Source organism: Paramisgurnus dabryanus, chromosome 13, assembly GCF_030506205.2.
Source record: "Paramisgurnus dabryanus chromosome 13, PD_genome_1.1, whole genome shotgun sequence".
Lineage (NCBI taxonomy): Eukaryota > Metazoa > Chordata > Actinopteri > Cypriniformes > Cobitidae > Paramisgurnus > Paramisgurnus dabryanus.
The window spans coordinates 5680349-5702024 of record NC_133349.1 but is presented as its reverse complement, the minus strand read 5'-3'; the positions used below and the strand labels follow the sequence as shown (position 1 = coordinate 5702024).

Genomic DNA, 21676 nt, shown 5'->3' with positions numbered 1-21676 from the left:
ACGCTTCCATGATTAGACAAAAACGTGAAAAAACTACTGTGAGGTTTTTGAAATTATGAAGACTGTGTGTCTAACTAATATTTTCTCTTTGTTTTGTCGCTTTTGTCTCTATGAAGGCTCATGGCTGTGGAAGATGAGTTGAGAGTAGGGGTGGTACCTGAGCACAAACCCAGGATTTTTCCAGACCAGGTCTGTGTTGTCATTTCCTCTGAATATCTCCTTTACTATGACCAGTTGTGTCTATCGTTTGTCTGTCTGTGAACGTATTGGTTGGTTTTGCTTTGCTTGTCTGTATGTTTTAAAAAATTGATTGTAATTTTTTGTAGAACAGCACTCAGATTTTATTATTATTTTTATAATTATTATTATTTGGAGGGACCAATGCTGGACATTTTTCTCCACTAGAGAAACAATAGCTCGAGGTTAAATGCTCATAAAATTGATGAATCTCAGATAAATCTGTCAAATCTAGGTATAAGAAGACCTTGCTGAACTTTTGTCTAAATCTCTTGGCCAGGGTCTTTTTGCCCACACGCCTTTTTCAGTCTGCCGCCATGTTGATTCCAAAACATGGCTGTGAGGGATGGACAGCCAGAGCATGCACTTTAAACCTATTGGGCCCTATTTTAACGATCTGAAACGCAAGTGCGAAGCGCAAAGCGAAAGTGACTTTGTGGGCGGAACTTGGGCGCTGTTGCTATTTTCAAATCAATAAGGGGTTGGTCTGAAGTAGGTTCATTATTCATAGGTGTGGTTTGGGCGTAACGTCAAATAAACCAATCAGAACGCTATCCAACATTCCCTTTAAACGCAAGGGCGCAAGTTCCATGGCGGGTTGCTATTATTATGATGGATTTACCAGGCGCACGCCAGGAGCGGTTCACAGCCGAGGAGACCGACGTTCTTGTAAGAGCAGTCAAAGACAGAGAAGTTGTTTTGTATGGGGATGGGAGAATCCCGCCCAAATCAGCGTAGGCACGCCGTGTAACGGGAGGTGGATCTGCCTCTACACAGGACCTGACGCCAGCAGAGGACATCGCTGCGTCCACCCTCACCGCTGAAAGCCAAGAAATGCAAGCAGTCTAACCCCAAAGTACACTTACAAATTAAGTTCACATACATTATGGTTTCTTATGAAAACATTTTAATTATTATTTACATAAAATAAACGTAATACAGCCACACAACAAACTTATGAAAATATTTTAATCGTTATTTGCATGAGAATTTTTTAATGCAGCCACACAATAAATAAAAACTATCACCACAATGCTCAACACAATGATTTCCCTTATCTCATGTGTTAATATTTTTTAGTGTAACAATTTATGATTTGCAAAAATAACTGTTGCATCTGTGTAGATTAGATAGGCAAAGTGTGTGCGCGTTGTGCACGCTATACATTATGGTCAAGCATGCGCCCTTAAAATAGCATAATGAACAACGCGCAACGCGCCACTGACTTTAGACTAGTTTTTTCTGGTCAGTGGTGCAAATGTTTTTTGAAACTGCAAAATAGCATCAGGGATGGTTTGCGCCGCAACACGCCTCCTTTTTTTGCGCTGAACCGCCCAGGGAGCGCAAGTTCATTCCCTAGTTTGCCGGCGTGCGTCTGTGGAGGGAAAAACCCGCTGTGCGCCGGTGCAAAATACCAATGATACATGCATCACTGACAAAGTCAATTGCGCTGGGTGCAAGGTAGGGCCCATTGTTTTGTACTGGGATGCTGTTTTACAAATCTCCACAGGACAAAGTACCTTATCAAGCGCACGTTCTTGCACGTCCATTCCTCACAGCCTCGGATTGGAGTTAACATGGCGACGGACTGAATATGGCGTATGCAAGAGAAAAATCTAAAATAGTAGAATATACTTGTATATTATTTCAATTCATAGCTGTTTAAAACTCTAGAATTTTTTTTTTGGAAATCTGACTGAAGAGATGGAAATGAGCAACTTCTGGTGGAGAAAAACGTACTTAAGCTTATGAAACTTAAGTATCTCCAACAGAATGGCTCCATGTTTCCTTGCCACATGCCATTGTTTGCTTTGTTTTAATGCTTTATTTCTTAAAAGCATAAGGCTGAATGGTGCATCGCTGTATGTTACAACAAACACCAAATTCTCAAATCTCATAGAGGCCAGTAACATGTTTGTGCATACATGCAACCAATAATCTAGTCAGATCTCAAATCAAAGTTAGATATCTTACAACAGGTAAGAGTGAGTTAAAAGGCAGATTTTAGCTTAGGAATATAAAAGTGGCCTGGTGGACAGAACCTCATACATGTAAGGGATAATAGGCAGCCGGATGTTATTGCAGAAATAAGCCCCGACAGAGTGATTAGGAATCGACCTTACCTCATAAGATGTTAACATTAAATGAAGAGTTTGGTTCCAAAACGCAAGAAATCCATTTTGACTAATTTGGGTAAAAACGCGTTTTCTATACCAAGAAAGTGACAAGATGAAAACCACTATTTTCTGTTACAAACTTTCACATAGCATCTTTAGGTTATAATAACATTAAAAATTAAAATCCATAATTTTATTTTTAAAGATTTATTATAAAAACTGATTATTTTTTCCGCAAAATGCAATAAATCCATGGTTAAAGTTTTTTTTAAATGCTATAAATCAATTGAATCAATATATAAATGTGCATTCATCTTTGCCATGTTATATTCATTTAGTTGACTAGTGATATACACTGATTAAAAAATAAACACTGTCGTTGATGCTGTTATACATGGGATGTCGTCGCTGAACTTTTTTGACAGCGATCAGCTGTAAAATGTTTTGGTCCTGATAGATTTTTGTTAACTTCGAGTAACAAAATGGAAAGTTTTTCATAAGATCCCCTGGGGTCAATGTGTTAGCATGACAGAAGCTTGATGCTGTCGGGAGAACAAGCAACAGCCGGCATTTTTCGAGTGCCTCTCACGTAAATTTTTCAATTTTGATGGCTTACGTTTCTTCTCCGCCACAAAAAACCACCACAGGTTTGTCAAAGCCATCAAAATTATTATTTTGATTTTATTTGTTTGTTGATCACGAAGTACAAAGTAGATGAGGAAAACTAGGATTGCGTGTGTATTCAACGCTCCACCATTAATGTTTACAATGTGTGGAATGGTGCGCTGTGATTGGTTAAGCGGATTTATTGCGTTCTGCGGATAAGGAGGACTGGCATTCATCGTATTTTGGGAAAAAAGGGAGAAAGATGACATAATAACATGGTGGATATCGGATTTTGCATAAAATTAACTTTTTAATACTGACCAGATACAATACTGATTTTGGTGATAACTTTTTTTATGGTGTTTATCGCGTTTTGGAACCAAACTCCTCAAATATTGATTTAAAAAATATATATTTTATATGGTCATGACGTTTGTAAACGCCACATCAGCACACCTGGAGTTTCCAATCCATTGCTATCTTGAAATCAAATTTCTAAGAAAATAAAGCAATAACTACAGGACACTGTGCGTTACAGTAATGTACAGCTTTATTTTAAAGGGATAGTTCGGCCAAAAATGATATTAAACCCATGATTTACTCACCCCCAAGCTGTCCGAGTTGCATATGTCCATCGTTTTTCAGACAAACACATTTTCGGATATTTTGGAAAATGTTTTAGATCTTTCAGTTGATTAAATGTAATGTTACGCCGTTTGGATTTATTTTGTGAAGGATGGACGCACTTTTTTTGGACTTGAAGGTCGTGGACCCCGTAACATTACATTTAATCAACTGAAAGATCTAAAACATTTTCTAAAATATCCGAAAATGTGTTTGTCTGAAAAACGATGGACATATGCAACTCGGACAGCTTGGGGGTGAGTAAATCATGGGTTTAATATCATTTTTGGCCGAACTATCCCTTTAATATTTAATAATAATGCTGAATTGAACCTTTCTGATCATTTGTGGAAGAGAAGTTTGTGTTTGTGAAGCACTCTGGTTTTGACTTGTCCCATAGTTTTTTATAATGTCTCTGTTCTTTCATCTAGTTTGTATACTCATGTGCTTGGCAGAAGTTCATGCGCTGTGTGCAGTTTTCTACATGTTAGATGCATAAAGCCAGCCGCATGTCAGTAACACAAATAATTATCATTTCAAGCAAGAGCAGAATAATTCTGAAGTTATAGAGAAGAGAAAGGAATGTTTATTAGTCTTACTGCTGGTCATTGCAATATTTTATAGCTGCATGTTGGCTGCAAAATCATAATAACAATATTGGTGCTGAGAGCTGAGACCTACTTTAGATCACTTTTGATGATTTATTTTTACGGTGAGATTTTTTCTTTGTGTATGTACCTTTAAATGTTTGTCTGGGAATGTTTGTGTGTGTATTTTATGTGCGTGTGCGTGCGCGTGCGCATGCATGCTGATCTTGTCTCATGGACACAACCCCATGCCGCCTGCTGGGAGTGGTGCACAGAGCCACAGACCTACACTTTCACATACACACAAACCTTTGCTCTCCTCTCTGCTCCTCTCTAAACCTTTCTTCTCCTCTAAGTCCTCTCTATTCCTCTCCACTTCTTTCTTCTCTTTACTGCTCCACTCTTCTCCTCTCTGCTCATCTCTTCTTATCTCCTTTTCACTCATTTTTTCTCCTGTGCGCTCCATTTTTCTTCTCTCCACTTCTGTCTACTCCTCTCTGCTACTTCCCTCCTCTCCACTCCTTACTTCTCCCCTCCTCTCTTCTCTCCACTGTTCTCTCCTCAGCTCCTCTCTTCTTCTCTTCTCTCTGCTCCTCATTTCTTCTTTCCTCTCCGTTCTTCTCCTCTCCACTCCTTTCTTCTTCTCCTCTCTTCTCCTCTCCTCTCTTCTTCTCTCCGCTCCTTTATTCTCCTCTCCGCTCCCTGCTCCTCTCTTCTCTGATTCTCTATTCTCTGTTTCTCGCTTCTCTTCTACCCTCCTCTCTTCTTCTCTCCGCTCTTTACCTCTCCTCTCCCCTCTTCTCTCCAATATTCTCTCCTCTGCTCCTCTCTTCTTCCATTACTCCTTTCTTCATCTCTCCCCTCCTCTCTTCTCTTCACTATTCTTTCCTCCGCTCTTCTCTTCTTCTCTCCGCTCCTCTTTTCTTCTCTCTGCTCCTCACCAATCTCTCTTTCACTTCTCTATCCATCTCTCTGCTTCTTTCTTCTCCTTTCATCTCCTTTCTTCTCCTCTCCCCTCCTCCCTTCTCTCCACTATTCTCTCCTCCGCTCCTTTCTTCTTCTCTCTGCTCCTTACTTCTCCCCTCCTCTCTTCTCTCCACTATTCTCTCCTCCACTCCTCTCTTCTCTTTACTATTCTCTACTCTGCTCGTCTCTTATCTTCACTATTCTTCTCTCTGCTCCTTACTTCTCCTCTCTTCTCTCCACTATTCTCTCCTTCCCTCCTCTCTTCTCTCCACTATTCTCTCCCCCGCTCCTCTCTTCTTCTCTCTGCTCCTTACTTCTCTCCTCTCCTCCTCTCTCCATCTCTCTGCTTCTTTCATCTCCTCTCAGCTCCTTTCTTCTCCTCCACGCTCCTCTCTTCTCTCCACTATTCTCTCCTCCGCTCCTCTCTTCTTCTCTCTGCTCCTTACTTCTCCCCTCCTCTCTTCTCTCCACTATTCTCTCCTCCACTCCTCTCTTCTCTTTACTATTCTCTACTCTGCTCGTCTCTTATCTTCACTATTCTTCTCTCTGCTCCTTACTTCTCCTCTCTTCTCTCCACTATTCTCTCCTTCCCTCCTCTCTTCTCTCCACTATTCTCTCCCCCGCTCCTCTCTTCTTCTCTCTGCTCCTTACTTCTCTCCTCTCCTCCTCTCTCCATCTCTCTGCTTCTTTCATCTCCTCTCAGCTCCTTTCTTCTCCTCCACGCTCCTCTCTTCTCTCCACTATTCTCTCCCCCGCTCCTCTCTTCTTCTCTCTGCTCCTTACTTCTCTCCTCTCCTCCTCTCTCCATCTCTCTGCTTCTTTCATCTCCTCTCAGCTCCTTTCTTCTCCTCCACGCTCCTCTCTTCTCTCCACTATTCTCTCCCCCGCTCCTCTCTTCTTCTCTCTGCTCCTTACTTCTCTCCTCTCCTCCTCTCTCCATCTCTCTGCTTCTTTCATCTCCTCTCAGCTCCTTTCTTCTCCTCCACGCTCCTCTCTTCTCTCCACTATTCTCTCCTCCGCTCCTCTCTTCTTCTCTCCGCTCTTCTTTCAACTAGTCTCTCCTCGACTCTTCTCTCCACTATTCTCTCATCTGCTCCTCTCTTTTTCTCTCTGCTCCTTTCTTCTTCTCTCTGCTCCTTACCTCTCCCCTCTTCTCTTCTCTCTACTATTCTCTCCTCTGCTCCTCTCTTCTTCTCTTTGCTCCTTTCTTCTCCTCTCAGCTGCTTTTTTCTCCTCTCCCCTCCACTCTTTCCACTATTCTATTCTCTTCTCTGCTCCTCTTTTTCTCTTTCTGCTGTTCTCTTCATCTTTCCGCTCCTTTCTTCTCCTCTCCCCTCCTCACTTCTCTTCACTTTTCTCTCCTCCACTCTTCTCTCTGCTCCTCTCTTCTTCTCTCTGTTCCTTTCTTCTCTTCTCCACTCCTTTCTTCTCCTCTTCGCTCCTCTCTTCTCCTCTTCGCTCCTCTGTTTTCTGTTCCCTCCTCCCCTCTTCTCTTCTCTCCACTCTTCTCCGCTCCTCTCTTCTCTTCTCCTCTCCACTCCATTCTTCTCCTGCATGCTTTATTCTTCTCCTTTCCATTTCTGTCCTCTCATCTCTGTTTCTTTCTGGTCTTCTCCACCATACTTTTCTGTTCTCTGCTCCTCTCTTCTTCTCTCTGCTTTTCTCTTCTCCTCTCCACACCTTTCCAGTCCTTTCCCCTCCTCTCTTTTCTCCACTATTCTCTTCTCTGCTCCTCTCTGCTAATTTCTTCTCTCACTTTGTGTCTTCTCCTCTCTGCTGCTTTCTGGTCCTCTCCACTTCACCTTTCTGCTCCCTGCTCCTTTCTTCTCCTCTCTGCTGCTCTCTTCTCTTCTTCACATCTTTCCAGTCCTCTCCACTATTACTTTTTCCTTCTGCTCCTCTCTTTGTATCTTCTCTCCGGTCTTCTTTTCTCCTGTCTCCTCCTTTCTGCTCCTCTCTTCTCCTGTGTTGATGAGATACGGTGATTTCTCCTAGGGGAGGCGGCAGTCCATCCTAGTGCAGCCCCGCCTTGCACCCGCTCCGCTTCGAATGCACAGGTAATGACTCAACTGACCCATCCACTCCTGTCTCCCTCCACATCCACTGTATGTACACTAGATTTGTCCACACGCACTGCACTAAGTCATGTCCACCTGCCTATAGGTCATTAAGTATAAATTAATCTAGATGGGGGAAGTTTGTCAGGACTGTTGGGTTGAAAAAGACTCACCTAAAACGTGAAAAGTTTTGAGTTTAAATATTGTCCTATCCTACCATACATCAATAGAAAGCTTATTTATTCGGAAAATCCTATTTAAAACTTAGCTGGTGGGATTTATTAGCATTGTATTATCTAAAATAATCAAAAAAATATATATAAAAAATAAAACTAATTGCCTCCATGTCCCGTTTTAAATAAATGCACGTCTCTGGGGATGTTTGGCAGGAGGTTCCAACTCACATTAAAATTATATAATTATAGCCGAACACATTTCAAACATAGAGTCATCCTCAAACACAGGCCATGTGACTCAGTGCAAGATTGCTTACAGTATCACCACATCCATCTACCTGCATCATCCACCCAACCATCACACTCCCAAACAGATGATGAGAATTCTGGGAAATCTCCGTATCTTTATCTGTGGTGCTCTGACAGGGGTCAGGGGTCGTTTATCAGCGTGCATGAGAACCTGAGAGTGTGTGTGGAAGATTATACGTGTGCGTCTGTGCTTCTGTTGCGCTTCTAGTGATTTTTCAAGTATTTGTGTAGGCATACTGAGTGTTGTGTAGCAGTGCTGCTGTTGTGTTGCCTAAGAAATTGGTGTTTATGATTGTGTTAATAATTTGTTACATTGTTCTTTTGGGGGGTACATGAAAACAGTTAACGTAATTTTAAAACATATTAAAGATGAAAGTATGTTTGATGTCGCTTAGTGTTTGTAAATGAGGATCTACAATCATGAAAAAGCTGTCCACCCAAGTGTAAGGTGTCACTCCAGATGAGATTTTGGGGTCAGATTGACCTGGAAGAACCCTGAATATTTAAAAGCTTTGAATCACTGGGCATCCATTGGCCATTTCTATAACCTACTTTCTTAAAAATAAAGTTGCTTATACGGTTCCTCACAGCAACGCCATCGAAAAACCATTTATGGTTCCTCAAAGAGCCATTCAGACAAAAATGGTACTTCTATGGCATCATAAAGCACCTTTATTTTTAAAAGTGTAATTACCGGCAGGCCAAATCAGTCTGATCAGATTTAAACAATGGTTCCAATCAAACATGGCGCTCACACGAGTGCTAACACGACTTAAAATTCAGTTCTGACAGAGATGCACCCTTTAATCCTGTTGTCGTCATCACCTGTCTTTATGTTTAGTGTTGCAGACGATTCAAAACCTCAATTTCCAAACATTAATTTCATATTCATGATCACTAGGTTCTGATTGAGAAGAGAAACGAAATCACACCGAGCTGAGTCAGACTGAATTACGTTAGCCGCTTTGCTAATGTAACAGTCTGGAACCAAAGCAAATCCTTTGGTGTTTAAAACGTTGAGTGTAGTATGGTAAACGTATCCCATTCAGATTTCAAAACAACAGGTGAGTATGTTAAATATGGTAATGGCTTAAGTAAAAATGTTGGTTATGTTGTTTTGTAGAACTTCTCAAAGCTTTAAAGGTTGTTTAATTCAAATGTTCCTCCGTTACTGCCCCAACGCAGACATCACTGAAAAAGACCGCACTCGATGAGAAACAGTCTGAGCATGATTTAGATATAAAATGAGCCGAGGTTCCAGGTAAGATTAGATGATAAGACTGGAAGAAAAAACGTTGTCTGCACTATTTGTGAATGTGAGTCCAGCCACACGTGACAAATACACTCTAAAAAACAAACGGTGCTATATAGCACCAAAACAGTTGCTTTGGATCGTAACGATAGAAGAACCATTTTTAGTGCCATATAGCACCAGTGAAGAACCAGTGAAGCACCAGTGAAGCACCAGTGAAGCACCTGTGTAGAACCATATAGTGCTATGTAGAACCATATGTGGTGCTATATGGCCCCTATATGGTTCTACACTGGTGCTTCACTGGTGCTTCACTGGTGCTTCACTGGTTCTTCACCGGTGCTATATGGCACTAAAATGGTTCTTCTATCGTTACGATCCAAAGCAATTGTTTTGGTGCTATATAGCACCGTTTGTTTTTTTAGAGTGTAAGCTAAAGGGGACAGTGATGGACTAAAGAGGTGTTTTCACACTGGAGGTGAGGTGGTACGGACCTGAGACTGTTTAAATCAGGCTTGCTTGGTTGGTGTGAGTTTTATTCTCATATTTTTTACATTGGCCAACCCCTCATGCCAGGTGTGCCACATGCATCCTAAAAAGTGAATACAAAACATTTCAGTCACCCTCAGGAGGCTGGCTGCAGTATTGGTCATCTCCATGGACTTTTTTTAAGTTAGGTTTTATGGGCTTTTGTGCATTTATTTGGACACGATATTGAAGAGTTGACAGAAAAAAGTATAGGGTTGGAGATAGGGGAGTGGGATCGGCAAATGACCTCTGAGACGGGAATTGAACTCAGGTCTCCGTGAACTTGGGTTTGTGCCAACCAATTAAAGTGTGAAAACTACCTGCCATTCTAAATAGTGCGTCTGACGTTATTTTTGTTTGAGCTTTTACATTTTGATATAAAATATCAAAATTGTATATCAACATGATACATAGAAATATACAAATATAAGATGAAAACAGAATGTAACAACTGAAAGTGCAAATAGGAGTTCTACAAATCACAAGAAGTTTCCTCTTTCAAATAAAATGTGGCTCATGATAGGACCATTGTTTAGGATGATTTGTTGCTTACAGTGAAGCCCTCAGTTAAACTGATATAACATGGGTCTAATATAACATGTCATGCACATTTGATGTACACATGCAGAAATCATTAACAGTCAGGATCTGCTTGTACATATTCTACATATTACATACATTTTATTTCATTCTCACATCTCACAATTGTTACACAAGTTGCATGTTTGCATGTTTAGTAATTATTTTATAGTACAGACATTATTACATAATTGTGAAGAGGCCATATCATGAGGAATCAAGTTTTCCTGTTCATGTATTGGTTATTAAAAAAAATAACTAAATGATGCTTCTTTGATAGACCTCAGCAGGGCTGGAAATGGCAGAAATTCACTAGGGGGGATTCTACACTGTAAAAATTCCTTGTTTACATTTAAATAACTTGAATAAATAATTTATTATTAATTCTAAAGTTTTCAGAAGTTTAGAAGTTGCCATAAAATAAAGTTGTAAAAACTTAACTATAATAAAAACTATAATAATTAATTTTTTTTATTTATACCAACTCCTCACTAGTCAAGAAAGTTGAAATGACTTGTGTAAGAAAAAAATTAAGTGCAATTAGGATTTTTACAGTGTAGTTTTGAAGGGGGGGGGTCATTTTAGATGGGTCCTAGAAAGTTTCCTGTAAAAAGTGAAAAGTTGGATCAACTTAAAGGGGCATGAAAATGGCATGAAAATCTGCCTTTCCATGTTTAAGTGCTATGATTGGGTCCCCAGTGCTTCTATCGACCTAGAAAATGTGAAAAAGATCAAACAAGTACCTTCTCTACAAGCACATGAAAAAATATGTTGTTGAAATTTGGCTCTCATTATGATTTCATAAGGAGCTCTTATTATAATAATAGCACCCGTTAACTCTTTCACCGCCAGCGTTTTTTAAAAAGTTGTCAGCCAGAACCAGCGTTTTTCATGATTTTCACCAAAGTTTAATGCCTTCAGAAAATGTCCTTTTTTAAATATATAAACATACAATATACCAAATGAAATAACAGACCCTCTGCTTTCAAAAAAAAAAAAAAAAAAAAACGTTTCATCCTACCTTTAGTGGTTCTTTTGTAATCAGATTTTGAATATGGGTAGGTTTCTGCAAAAACACCACATTTTGAGCAAAAAGCAGAGATAATTCCATTTTTGTGACGGACTTTTCATAGAGATCCCATTTAGAGCGATCTTTAAAACAGACACGGACATGCAGCCGCTTGCCATAGGGCAATACTTCCGGGTTTAAAAAGTTGCGGAAGGGCGGCACCTGGTGGATAATAGCGATATTGCGGAAAGACGGAAAATCTCGTCATTGGAGGGGAAGTGTTTTCTCTTAATGAGAAAGGTGAAAGAGTTAATCTGCACTATCCAAGCACAGCACTGCAATTTAGTGCAGAAAAAAGCACAATTGAGTTTTAATTGCAACAAACCATTATCATTGTGATCAGTTTTTGAATTTCATCAGCTCATTTGCATTTTAAAGGACACACCCAAAAGTGGCAATTTTAACATGTTATAATAAATTATTTATATGGTATTTTGAGTTAAAACTTCACATATGTGCTCTGGGGACACCAAAAATTTATTTGACATCTTAAAAAAGTCTTGTGCCATGGCCCCTTTAAAAATAATTAAAGTTGTAACACCTAGAAAAGGTTAGTTTTTTTAACATAAATTTTTCATTTAAAATATATTTTTACTTAAACATATAATTTAAAAGAGACATTTCACAAGAATTTTTAAAGATGTGAAATTAAACTTTAGTGTCCCAAGAGTACGTATATGTTTTTGTATAAGTTTTAGCTCAAAATACCATATAGATAATTTATTATAGCATGTTAAAATTGCCACTTTGTAGGTGTGAGCAAAAATGTGCCGTTTTGGGGTGTGTCCTTTAACATGCAAATGTGCTCTCTACACTAAATGACAGTGCTGTGGTTGTATAATGCAGATTAAGGGGCGGTATTATCCCCTTCTGACATCACAAGGGGAGCCAAATTAACTAAGTTACTGGGTTTATCTTTTTCACATTTTCTAGGTTGATAGAAGCACTGGGGATTCAATTATAGCACTTAAACATGAAAAAAATCAGATTTTCATGATTTGCCCGATTAAAAAAAAAGAATCCTTTTTTAGGTCTTACAAATTGAAGTAATTTTTTAAGTTGATCCAACATTTAATTTTTTACAGTAGAAGTATGTTTTCTTAGGTATTTAAGTCACAAAAAACAAGAAATTTGTCGTCAGGTTAAAGAAAAATTTTTTAGTGTGAAAAGTTGGTTATTTAGTTAATGGATATTTTAAATAAGAGGGAAAAATCTGAAATAAAAACCAATACATCAGTCATACAGTGACACTGTGTCTGTGAAGTGTCATGTGACAAGCTAAATGATGCATTACAAAAGAAAAGTTATACAATATATACAATAACATTTTTAAATGTTGTCAAGTTGAATAAATATAATTCATTTTCAATTCCACATTTAAAAATTCTTACCATTTTGAGGTGGAACTCCCCCTTGAAATTCACTCACCAGACTCCGTCCCACCGCGTTCCCCCCCCCCCTATTTCCAGCCCTGGACAACGAAGAAAATACTTTAAATTAAACAATATGATATGGCCCTCTTAATGTTTTTCTTAATAAATAAAGTACCTCTTCTTTAAAATCACAATGTACAATAATATTTAGGACTTGAATCACTCTGTATCATTGGCTCTCTGCCGTGCAACTTCACACAAGTATTACAACTCTGGACCTCCAATATCTTTTTCTTTCTGTATGTCTTTCCCATATTTTCTGTGCATATCTCTTGATATTTCTCATTCCTTCGCTGTGCAACTCATACTCATGTTTTGTTCCTCCTTTACTGCCCCTCGCCATCTCAATTCTCTCTCTCTTTCTCTTCCCCATGTGACCTTCCTGTTCTGTTCTTCTCTTCTCGTCATGAGAACTCCTCCCCATCGTGTCACATTGATTTAATTTTGCAAAATCGTCATCCCTCCATCTGTCCATTTTCCTTCGCCCTGCCCTCCTCTCCTTTCCTCTTTCTTTCTCTCTTTCTGTCTCGCTAGGAAAAGCAGCTTTCCTCCTTGGGTTCAGCAGACCCCCGTGTGAGTTTTGGAGGAGAAATGACCAGCGCTTCTGGCTTTGGAAAGTCCTTCGCGGAAGATTCCTCCACCCCGTACTCCCAGAACGGAGTTTTGTCCTTCCCGTTAGTGCCCCCTGCTCGTATTCCCCGCCAGAACGGAGAGCTCCGTGGCAACCAAAAATCAGCCCCAGTGACGGCCGCTATGGCAACGGGGATCACGGTGACAGCATCCAGGGATGGGGCAAGATTGGAGGGGGAGCAGGTCAATAACAACACTGACCAAAACAATGATCAAAAGTCACATCTTTCATTTCCCTATACGTTTCAGCTGTAAGGACAAAGCTTCAGATGTCTTTTGCTTTGCTTTTTGTACATTAGACACTATGGACAATGGGAGGAAGGACGCATCATTGCTTGCACCATCCAAATCGAAAGGGCTCTCCATAGGATCTGATACTTTTCCTATATTGTTTTTGGATCAAAGCCCCTGTCACATCCAAACTATTGAAATCTTCAATGAAATAAAGCAGTCAGTTCATATTCAAATTCAGAGAAGCTGGGAATGGCGTGAAATAAACTATTCAATATGTTTTGAAGCGCACCACGACCTAAATTTAACCAGCTTCGTCTTGGAGACTTTGCTATGTCCCTAGTGCCTTTCTGTATCTTCTGACAGGGTTTTCAAATGAACACGAGAATAATGACGACAGAATTACAGAAATGGTTGACGCCTCTCTTCTCTTGAGATAACGTAAGGTTGATGTTTTCATCTGCTCGGGATTTCAACCCTGGAGGAGGCGGCCGTGTTGTTGTGGACGTTGTGACAGGTGTGCAAACTCGCCTCACTAGACTGAACTTGTGCAATGTTTTCTCTTCTCAAACTCAGAACCTATGTGTATTTAACTGGTGCTATGAAATCTCAAAGCATTGCTATGTGTCACATAACCACCTCACATGACCATCTCGCCATCATCCTAAGTGTTCATATTTGTCTTTGTCTTCCCTTTAATTTATCTTTTTCAATGTGTGTGCTTGTGATTTTGTTAAAAGCGTGAGGTGATCTCTGTCAGGGGAAACACTTTTAACCAAAACTGAGATGCGAGGCCAGAAAGTGTTTTCTCAAATACAAAGAAAGGTGAGATTTAAAGCAAATAAGCAGCACGTTGTATGTGCTTTTGTGGGTGTTTTTTTTATTTCTTTTTTGAGCGGGATTTGGACTTTTTTAATGTCCCATGTTGTCAGCGAAGAAAGAAATATCCACTGGAAGTTGATGGGATTGTAGAAAGTAATTTTTTTACTCTATCTAAATTAATAATATATTACACTTTTATTCCAAAAAATAATATTTCATGCATATATGATTCATGCTTGCTTAAAACAGAGAAGTTATTTTATGTTGACTTGAACTAGTGTTTTTAAAAAGTAGCTTGTCATAATGTTGGTGTGTAAAATAATCAGATCGTATGTACTGTACAGAAATAACGCTAGCTATAACTCCTCATTGAACTATCACTGCCATGATGTGCCATCTGATACTGATTGTATTCTCATTGTTGACTTTTTTTATATTGATCAGTTCATTGCCAGGAAAACATTTACATGGCTTTGCTGATACATTTCAAATCATTCATTTGTAATTGAATCCATCGCTGATGTGAGGCCTTTATGTTGAGTATGTATCACAATATAACCAACCTAGACGAAAGCGCTTGTCAATATAGTATCTGCACAATAAAACCACTGAGCTGTACTGTATCATACGAAGGATTGGGACGGCACGAGAGGAGAATGGACTGATTGCCATTTTAGCTTTTTAAGAGGGCTATACTTCTTTCACTTCTGCTCAATTTAGTAATAAACCAGGCAATTTGTTTATGTCCCAAAAAGCATTGGGGAAAAATGGGATAACAGGGTTATCGTCTGAAAACGTGCCATGAAATGAAATGAATATACCTCATTCGTAGAATCGAACGACTCAGGTAAACTATCAATTGCCTCCCAGTTTAACGCAAACTGGAAAGAAGAAATAAAGACCATTTTGGTAGTTAGTCCATTTCTTCTCCGAGTCGATCGGTTAGCAGCTCATCAAGCACATCTTGTATCCCCTTCATCTCCAGCCAAACGCAAAGCTTCGTGGAGGACAATCTGGAATCTAATTGGAGGCCTCATCTAGGACAGTCGACCGGTTGGTCAGGTTTTAATTCGAGGGCGATGCCGCGCGATTCGATCGGTTGACGGAGGGCAAACGTAGGCTTTGACTCGTGCCAAAGCCGATCCAAAGAAACAAAATAGGTTCCCTCCCTCCGTCGTGGCCTCTCTCTGAAAATACAAGTTCGCTTTTGGATGCTCTTTTGGAAGTTCTTTTGTGCCTCACAATGGCTGGTAGGCCGGCCATACGTGCACACGAAAAAGACTTCACCGAGAGAGACGGAGGAGTTTTGTGGATCAGATCGATCTCAAAGGTGCTGTTTTATAGGTTCTTAACTAAATACATTTAGGATGTTGGTACAATCCTCTTCTTCTCATTACGATCTCCATACGTCACATTAGCTCTGCCCTCCACACCTGCCTGTGTGTCTCAGTCGTGTCTTTTAGTTTGGGGAAACTGAATATGCACAGCCTTTTCTCTCAAGAGACGCTGAGCTGAAGTGATTTTGTAAAAGGCTGGAACTGTATCTTTTAACTATTATTTTTCTGGACTGGACCTCACCCAGATGAGATCGAATATTTACATGCTGGTAATGTGAGAACGTGGAAAGTTTATGTGACAATCTCTTTGCAACGAATTTTCGTTATATTCGAAGGAAAGTTGACCTGCTCCCCCTCCCCGACTTTCGCACTTTGCTTCATCCTGGATACTCGACGGCGACGACGACTCGGTGAAAGAAAGATGCGGGAACTTTTACTTTATTTCTTTCGTTTTCTATTATCGCTGTGGTGTTTTTGATTTATGGATGATTAGACAGTTTGGTTCCTCATATTTAGAAACTTTGTGGGCTAATTTGTGCGAAGCAAAGCCAAGTTGGTGTGTTAATTGTTCAACTTTATTATTTGGATGCGGACATTTCCTTTCTTTTTCACTACTAGACAACTTTGAGAGGTAATGCAGGTTCAATATTATTGTGAGTGACTGTGTTTATATACAGTGTGTGTACAGTCGTTGTGTATATACTGGATGTATGGTTATATACGGTATATAATGTATTTGTATATAGGGTATCTTTGTATATGCAGTGTACAGAATGTTCTTTACCGATTTGCTTTTTCCTCAATATGTGTGACGATCGTAAGCGTACGAGAACTTTCTGAAAGTGTAATATTTACAGTGGCAACTCTCTGGCAAGAGTCTTCGGAAGCACTTTTTTGCTCAGGCTGTATACGCAGTCTGAAAGCTATGATGCATTGCCATGCGTCTGCCACAGGTTTTGCCAGTCTATAGCTTGCACTCATTTTCACATTGATCGGGGTGTTTTGTAACAAGTTCTGGGTGACCAAGCAATGGTTGTATATAAATCTATAGGATAAATACCTATTGTATGTATGCATATATTAACTTTTCCAGACATGAATCGCCTGCTGATCCGTGCAGATTGCATTTCCCATTGCTTTTAATTACGACAGTGCTGTGTGTCTGATGAGATGTTTGGATCGGTGTAGAAAGTCATGAAACTTTTTCCAAATGTTCCCATTTACTGACATTTTATATGGCCCGATGCTTTATTCACTCATTACTTGCCGAGCAACTCTTCCATGCAAGTAATTGCGTTTTTGTCCCCTGTAAATGAATGGAGTTCCCATGATGTGCCTCTTTCTAATAAACTTCAGTTGATCTTTGGCAGCCAACCATGAGCCAATCATATTCATCTTTCTTGACAAGCCATAAGCCCCGCCCCTAAAATTTCAGTTTTTAAAAAGGGCAGACACTTGGGAATTTATTTCTTTTTGTATATATAAATATATATATATACATAAATATATATTAATAGAAAGAGTGCTATGTCAGAGTGTATTGCCAATGTTTTTGGATTTGTTATGAATGTTGATATTCTGGTTATTGAATTATGATTATTATTATTATTATTATTGTAATAATGATATAATGACTGCTGTTATCATTTCATCTTTTAGTTTATTCAATGCTGTTAAAGACTTTCATTTCTTTTTGAATAAATCTGAATTTATATTTTTCGGGTGGGCCAATTATAGAAATGAAATCAATTAAACAGATGAATAAAGAAATTATTAAATTCTTATTGAATTCATGTAAGGTTTTGTTTATGACTGTTCTATCTATCTAGGTTGATTCTCTCACTTCTCTTCTCAAAGGCAAACAATATATATGGCTCTTTTTTCAATATTCACAATCAAAGTTGACAGATGATCTGAGGTTGATATCTACTTTAAAATGAAGTGTTTGTTTCCAAAACGCAATAAATCCATTTTGACTTATTTCGGTAAAAAAGCATTTTCTATACCAAGAAAGTGACAAGATGAAAACGAATATTTTCTGTTACAAACTTTCACATAGCATCTTTAGGTTACAATAACATAAAAAATTCAAATCCATAATTTGATTTTTAAAGATTTATTTAAAAAATAAATAAGATTTATGTTTTCCGCAAAATGCAATGATAAAAAAATTCAAAATGCTATTGAATCAATATATAAATGTTTTTATATAAAAATTTTAACCATTGCGTTAAATTTAGAATTTATTTTTACAATACTGATTTTGGTGGTAACTATTTTTTTAAATGCCGTTTATCGCGTTTTGGAACCAAACTTTTCAAATGTCCATGTGCATATTAATTTCATTATTGGATGAATCTTAGGAAAACATTTCCAGGTCACATTTAAAGAAATACTCCACTTTCATAAAAGAAAATTCTGATAATTTACTTACCCCCTTGTCAAGATGTTTGTCTGTCTTCGTTCAGTCGGATTTTTTTTTTTTTTTGAGGAAAACATTTAAGGATTTTTCTCCATATAGGGGACTTTAGTAGACCTCAACGGTTTGCTTTTTCAATGCAGTTTAAAATTGCAGTTTCAATGTAGCTTCAAAGGGCTCTAAACAATCCAAACCGAGGCATTAGGTTCAATAAGGGTCTTGTCTAGCGAAACAATCTTCATATACGCAAAAATTTTTTAAAAAAGTACTTTTTAACCACAACTAGCCTTGTGATGCACCAGCATGATGTATGCAAAACTATCACTCAAGTGTGGAGAAAGAGGACCGTTTCAACGTTTTTGTATGTGGAATGATACTAATTAATGTCTTTGTGTCAGTTTATTGTTTAAAATAGTCCGCAAGTGTACGTTTCACAATACGTAAGGTCGCACTGGGCCCTTATGGTTGGGATCCCTTTGAAGCTGCATTGAAACGGCAATTTTAAACTGCAAACCGTTGAGGTCCACTAAAGTCCCCTATATGGAGAAAAATCCTGATATGTTCTCCTATTCGACTGAAGAAAGAAAGACATAAACATCTTGGATGACATGGGGGTGAGTAAATTGTCAGGATTTTTTTAACCTGAAAGTACTGTAGGAAACAAAAGTGGTTTAGTTAAAGGTGTATGTGGTGATTTAGAAAATGCTAACTTTAGCCTGTTAGCATTGAAGCCATATGATCCCACCCTCCATGCAAATCGCAGTCCAAAGCCATGCCTCATCCAAAACGCCTGAACATGCAGCGAGACGACCAGAGACAACGTTATTAGATTACATCATGTGTCATTCACTGGTAAGAATTCACTGGTTTCTAAATTCTGAAGGGCGCATTTTTCTTATTTTAGCTGTCCCCATTGAAAAATCCAGCTTAGATTGCATACACTGGTGAGCTGGTTTTAGCTGGTCTTCCAGCTTGGTTTTAGCTGATATTGCTGGTGTAGCAAGCTGGTCTAGCTGTGTTTTGGTCACTTTTTAAGATGGTCTAGCTGGACTTTGCTGGTCAGGATGGAAGACCACCTGACCCACCAGCTTTGCCAGGCTGGGAGGACCAGCTTAGACCAGCTATTGCCACCATAAACCAGCTAAAACCAGCTACCAGATTATGATGGTCTTTGCTGGATTTTTCAGTACGGTATGTCATCAAGACTGTCTTATTTCTGAATATTACAATTATAAAGTAGACTATTATTCTTAGTTAATCGTAAATTGATATGCTTATGGCTTGATGATGTTATGCTCAGTTAACTTAAATAAACTAGGCTTTATGATGTATGCAGCATGCATTTGCAACCTGCGGAGGATGCTGCCTTCGGATTAAGAAACGGCCATAGTCGGTTCAAAAGAAAAGTTGGTCATTGCTCTGTGCCTGCCATAGAGCGCTGCAGGGATGACATTTTTTGTAGGCCAACCCCGGAAGTTAGCCGAACACTGGTTCCCTTGCTAAAAAGCCCATTTATTTTCCCCATAGACTGGATAATCGCAAAAAAGCTCTGTATTTAACAAAAAACATGTTTTGTCCAACAAGATCAACTTCACAGATGAGCACAATTTTTATGAATTTTGAAGTCTAAATTAGTTTTTGGGTTTTTTTTATTTCTAGTAAATGCATTTAGACTTCAAAATTCAAAAAGTTGTGCTCATCTGTGAAGTTGATCTTGTTGGACAAAACATGTTTTTTGTTAAATACAGAGCTTTTTTGCAATTATCCAGTCTATGGGGAAAAAAATTGGCTTTTTAGCAAGGGAACCAGTGTTCATCTGTGAAGACTAACTTATTGGACAAAACATGTAAGTGTCATAAACCTTTGTTAACCAAAGCTTATTTTTTTGTGAAAATCCAATTGTCTATGGCAGGGGTAGGCAATTTTGGTCCTGGAGTGCCGTTGTCCTGCAGATTTTAGCTCCAACCCTGATAAAACCTTGCCTACCGGTAGGTTTCAGGTGACTCTTCGGACCTTGATTAGCTATTTCAGGTGTGCTTTATTGGAGCTGGAGCTAAACTCTGCAGGACATCGGCAATCCAGGACTGTCGTTGCCTATTGGAAAAATTAATGGGCTTTTTAGTGAGGGAACCAGTGTCCCACTAACTTCCGGGTTTGGCCTACAAAAATACTTTATCTCTGCGGCACTCTATTTTTGAACGAGCAGATGACGTATGATGTCTGCGCCCTTAGGAAACTTAACCATGGTTTTACTACAGTTAAAACAAAAAATCTGTAGTTACTGTAGTAAAACCATGGTAACTACAAAAATACCATGGTTTTGACAACCATGGTTTTCAAAAACCATAGTTAAACCATGGTTAGTGTAGTAAAATCAATACACCAAAAAAACTTGGTTACTACACTTTTACCACAATAAAACCATTGTTCCATGGTTCATTATTGTAAGGGCTTAGCAGGCTGCACAGTGGTATTGTTGTGGATCCCATTTACTTCCATAGTAGGAAAAAAGAATATTATAGAAGTAAATGTGGTCCACAACAGTTTTGTTACAAACATTTCTCAAAATATCTTTGTGTTTATCTGAACAAAGAAATATACAGGTTTGTAACAACATGAGAGTGAGTAAATGATGACAGAATTTTCCTTTTTGGGTAAACTATTCCTTTAAAAGTGGATAGCAGGCACGACATCTTAATAGTTTTGGGTTAAATACATTTGCATATTTGAAAAGCTGAGTTTCACTGCACAAAAACACCATGTCAGTATGGCCAAAACTTGAAGAAAAAGTTTTCACAGTTTTTTGGAATAATTTGGCCTAAAAGCCACAGTTTCAATGTTGAGAGATTTTTTAAAGAGAAAAATAAAAAATCTGTCACATTAACTTTTGTCATTATTTAGTTGTTCCAAATCCATGCAAAAGTTTTCATTGAAACACAATATTTAATAATTTAATGAATATTGGGTGGATTTAATAGAAACATTATGACACACACTATGACCCAAGTGTGTGAGAAAGGTTGTATGTGTCCAATAAAAGAGCCTAATCCAACAATTTACCTCCTATTACACTACCCACTGGTCTACAAAAATGGTTCTTAATAGTACTAAAAGCTTGTAATTATAGGGGAACCATTTGTAGACCTACACTGCACTAGTACCCTCGTAGAACCATAAGTGGTGCTAAAGCATGACTGTAGCACCACTTATGGTTTAACATAACACAATATGGTGCTACACAGGTTCTACATAGGCGATGTTTAGCACTTAAATGGTTCCTCTATGATTACGAGCCATTAAACCACTTTAAGTGCTATTTAGCACCACTTTTTAATGCATATAAGTGCATACATTTTGTAAATTTATGTAGTAGTCATATATCACTGACTGATCTGTGTCAAATGATGCCATTACAAATTTTTGTTTTTCTTAAAGTACAAATAAAATTATGTGGGACAAGACTGCAGAGTTTAAGCATGGTAGCTGTAATAAAAAAAGAAAGTTTTTTTCTATGATTAGCATGTAATTCTTTTGTTTTGTAAGGCAGTGGTTCTCAAACTGGGGGCCTTGGCCCCCCGGGGACCCTGAGATGTTAGTTAAATTACATTTGATAAAATACATTAATTTTTCATAAATTAAATTAAAACCTTTTTAAAAACCTTTTTTTTAAACCTTAAAACCTTTATCATAAATTAAA

The 21676-nt window shown here is 38.5% G+C and overlaps 1 protein-coding gene across 8 annotated transcripts in view; it reads left to right on the top strand.

The window, feature by feature from the left end:
- Positions 1-17342, top strand: part of syngap1b (synaptic Ras GTPase activating protein 1b) — a 165770-nt gene extending 148428 nt beyond the window's left edge. For 4 of the 8 annotated variants that reach the window (XM_065298816.1, XM_065298809.1, XM_065298808.1 and 1 more), the window contains 2 exons: positions 117-189; positions 13075-17342. In XM_065298816.1, coding sequence (XP_065154888.1) covers positions 117-189; positions 13075-13425 — 424 coding nt within the window. In that variant the 3' untranslated portion in view covers positions 13426-17342. Of the gene's footprint in view, positions 1-116; positions 190-7132; positions 7195-12951 lie in introns of all 8 variants that reach the window. The other 4 variants (XM_065298810.1, XM_065298812.2, XM_065298813.1 and 1 more) reach the window with 4 other exon arrangements.
- The last annotated feature ends 4334 nt before the right edge of the window (positions 17343-21676 follow it).